Genomic DNA, 2,625 nt, shown 5'->3' with positions numbered 1-2,625 from the left:
TTGTGAAAAGCATGTGGTTTTTAGTACCGACTATACACACAATAGTATAGCACTGTGACAAATAGGACAAACAATCAATCATACGAGGAAAGGGAAATAAATGATTAAATCAGTGTTTTTTTTGTTGTTGTTTTTTTAAAAGAGAATGTTGGTGGAGGACACAAAAGATTGATGGCACATAGGCCACAGTAGTCCAGAGGGAGGTGAGGGATGCTGACTGACTTCTTTCAGTCCACTGGTTCAGGAAGATCATGGTTGAGTTCAGCATATTCTAACAGGCCTTTCTACAAAAATACAAGCACAAAATTAACTGATGAGATGTATTGTCCTCATTTTCAGAAATCATATTTAATGAAAATCTGTTTATGTTAGTAACATCCTCAAAAAGGAAATGAAAGGTGTCCCATACTCGGAATTTGTGCTCTGCATTTCACCCATCCAAGTGCACACAAAGCAGTGAATAGAGAACAAACACACATGGTGAACACACACCCGGAGCAGTGGGCAGCCATTCTTGCTTGCGGTATTGAAGGTGGAAGAGAGTGCTGAGCATTATCCCCCACACGACTGCCCCAGAGGAAAGGGAAACATTTATCTCAAAGGATACATTTCTCTCTTGTCATTCTTAACATGCTAAACTCTGCTGGAAATCCACATACTCTATCAGAGATGTACACATAATGAGGAAGAGGAGGTGAAAAACCCAGAAGGGAAAATTGGGTTGATGTCAGTTTCAATGTTTTACACTCATCGGAGTTATTCTGTCTCATAATTTTGCTGTACTTCTGTCTTCCTTTCCTCTGGCCTTTCACAGAGTTTATGAAGTCACTGTGTGACTGCTCTCTGTAAATTCTGGCCCTCTGTTCAAGAGGAAACCACAGCCCTGCTATTTGTTCCCATTTGGAAAGTCTGACTGGTGCTTCCCGCTTCACTTACTGTAGACAGAGTTTACAAAACACACACATTCAGTCCTCCATGTGAGTATGTTACATCATCCCACATGACATAGGGATACTGAAGAAAAATAAGATCACATTTAGAGTTCTCTGGTCAGGTGCAGTGATGTGCTGCATCACACACGTAAAATATTACTCATGAAATTAACTTGTTAACAAGTCTCAGATTGCCCTTTGTTAATGAACAAGATGCATGCTTTGATTTAGATTTTAAGTAATTTGCTTAAAAAAGTAAATAAAAGCTGATGAGTTGCATGTCTTCACTGTTCAGATATTTGTATAAAAAAAATGAAGGTAATGAAAAAAAAAAAGTGTGAATTTCACTGCAGTAGACAACAAAACAAACCATGTTATACAAACAAATTATGCTGGACCTGGGGTATTTAATCATTTTTAATGTAAGCCATGTCAAACATTAAAAACATAGTTTAACATTATACTTTCTTAACTATTGAAACACACTGGGACACAGGCGATCTCTTAATTATTTAAAAGGTCAGGCAGCAGGATGGAAAGAATGCTTATAAGGTCATAAGAAGTGAGAGAATTAAGGTCACTTACATGGTTAACATGTTCAACAGCCCCTGTACAAACAGTATGAATTAGAAAAAGACATAAATTACAACACAATCCACTGCTCTGTGTGTTTGCATTACATAATGTCATAGGAACTTTTTGTGTGTAAATGTATTTGCTCCTTTTTGCAATGTTGTTTGTACCTTGAGTGGTCTGAAGCTCACTGTACACAGTATCTGTGCCTTTCTTCAGAGGAACTATAGTACAAAAGAAAAAAAAAAATTATGTTTAGGATATATCTTAAAAAAGGAAAGAAGAAAGAGGTAGTATAAATAATAATTGTTTTGAAATGCACACTGTAATTCTGGATAATGTAAGTAAGAAGCTATTGGAGTTAGCAGGAACCTAATTAGTCTGGCTTTTCCTGTTTATAAGATGTCTCTAGAAAGTAACCACTGTAATTAAAATCCAGGGCTCTTGATAATTTGGATGGTTAGACCCCACCCAGGAAGCGGTTTTTCTCTAATCAGCTCATGCATGCCAGGGAATCATAATGTTCCTATTCAAAAGGCAAGAGGAGTGAGAGGAGAAAGAAAAGAGATGGATATAGTTTTAAAACGTTGAACTTACGCCGTGTAGGATCTACAGGTTGAGGATGAACCACCTCTGTATACTCTACATCACCTTCATTTGTGGACTCTAGGCTGTCCTGGTCAGCAACATCTGGTGAAAAAACAAACATCAATACAAAGATACAAAATGAAATAGGTTAGAATCATTTTAGGTAGGCCTGTATGTTGCAGGTAAATACTAGTAGCTTGGGGAATGCATGGAAATCAGTATGATTTCAGTATGAAGTGTTGACTCACCTGGAGGTCTTTGACTCCAAACACTCTCTTTGTTATGCACCACCACTGAAACACACAGCAAAAATAGTGCATCAGCCATGGCCATTTACATGCCACTGATCTCAAGTGAAATCAAATTAGCTGAAGTACACACACACACACACACATATATATATATATATATATATATATATATACAGTGGGTACGGAAAGTATTCAGACCCCCTTAAATTTTTCACTCTTTGTTATATTGCAGCCATTTGCTAAAATCATTTAAGTTAATTTTTTTTCCTCATTAATGTACA

General features: G+C 37.0%; 1 protein-coding gene across 1 annotated transcript in view; it reads right to left on the bottom strand.

The window, feature by feature from the left end:
* Positions 1 to 2,625, bottom strand: part of LOC107728017 (platelet endothelial cell adhesion molecule-like) — a 13,766-nt gene continuing 11,141 nt past the window's right edge. Inside the window, exons 12-16 of the mRNA XM_016538067.1 lie at positions 2,342 to 2,386; positions 2,103 to 2,195; positions 1,676 to 1,729; positions 1,518 to 1,540; positions 1 to 284 (exon numbers count right to left, since the gene is read on the bottom strand). Of these exons, the coding sequence (XP_016393553.1) occupies positions 228 to 284; positions 1,518 to 1,540; positions 1,676 to 1,729; positions 2,103 to 2,195; positions 2,342 to 2,386 (272 nt within the window). The 3' untranslated portion in view covers positions 1 to 227. The remainder of the gene's footprint in view (positions 285 to 1,517; positions 1,541 to 1,675; positions 1,730 to 2,102; positions 2,196 to 2,341; positions 2,387 to 2,625) is intronic.

The sequence above is a fragment of the Sinocyclocheilus rhinocerous genome, unplaced genomic scaffold, assembly GCF_001515625.1.
Source record: "Sinocyclocheilus rhinocerous isolate Xijiao unplaced genomic scaffold, SAMN03320098_v1.1 scaffold998, whole genome shotgun sequence".
Taxonomy (NCBI): Eukaryota; Metazoa; Chordata; class Actinopteri; order Cypriniformes; family Cyprinidae; genus Sinocyclocheilus; species Sinocyclocheilus rhinocerous.
The sequence above is the reverse complement of the archived record's forward strand: the minus strand, read 5'-3'. Positions and strand labels throughout refer to the sequence as shown.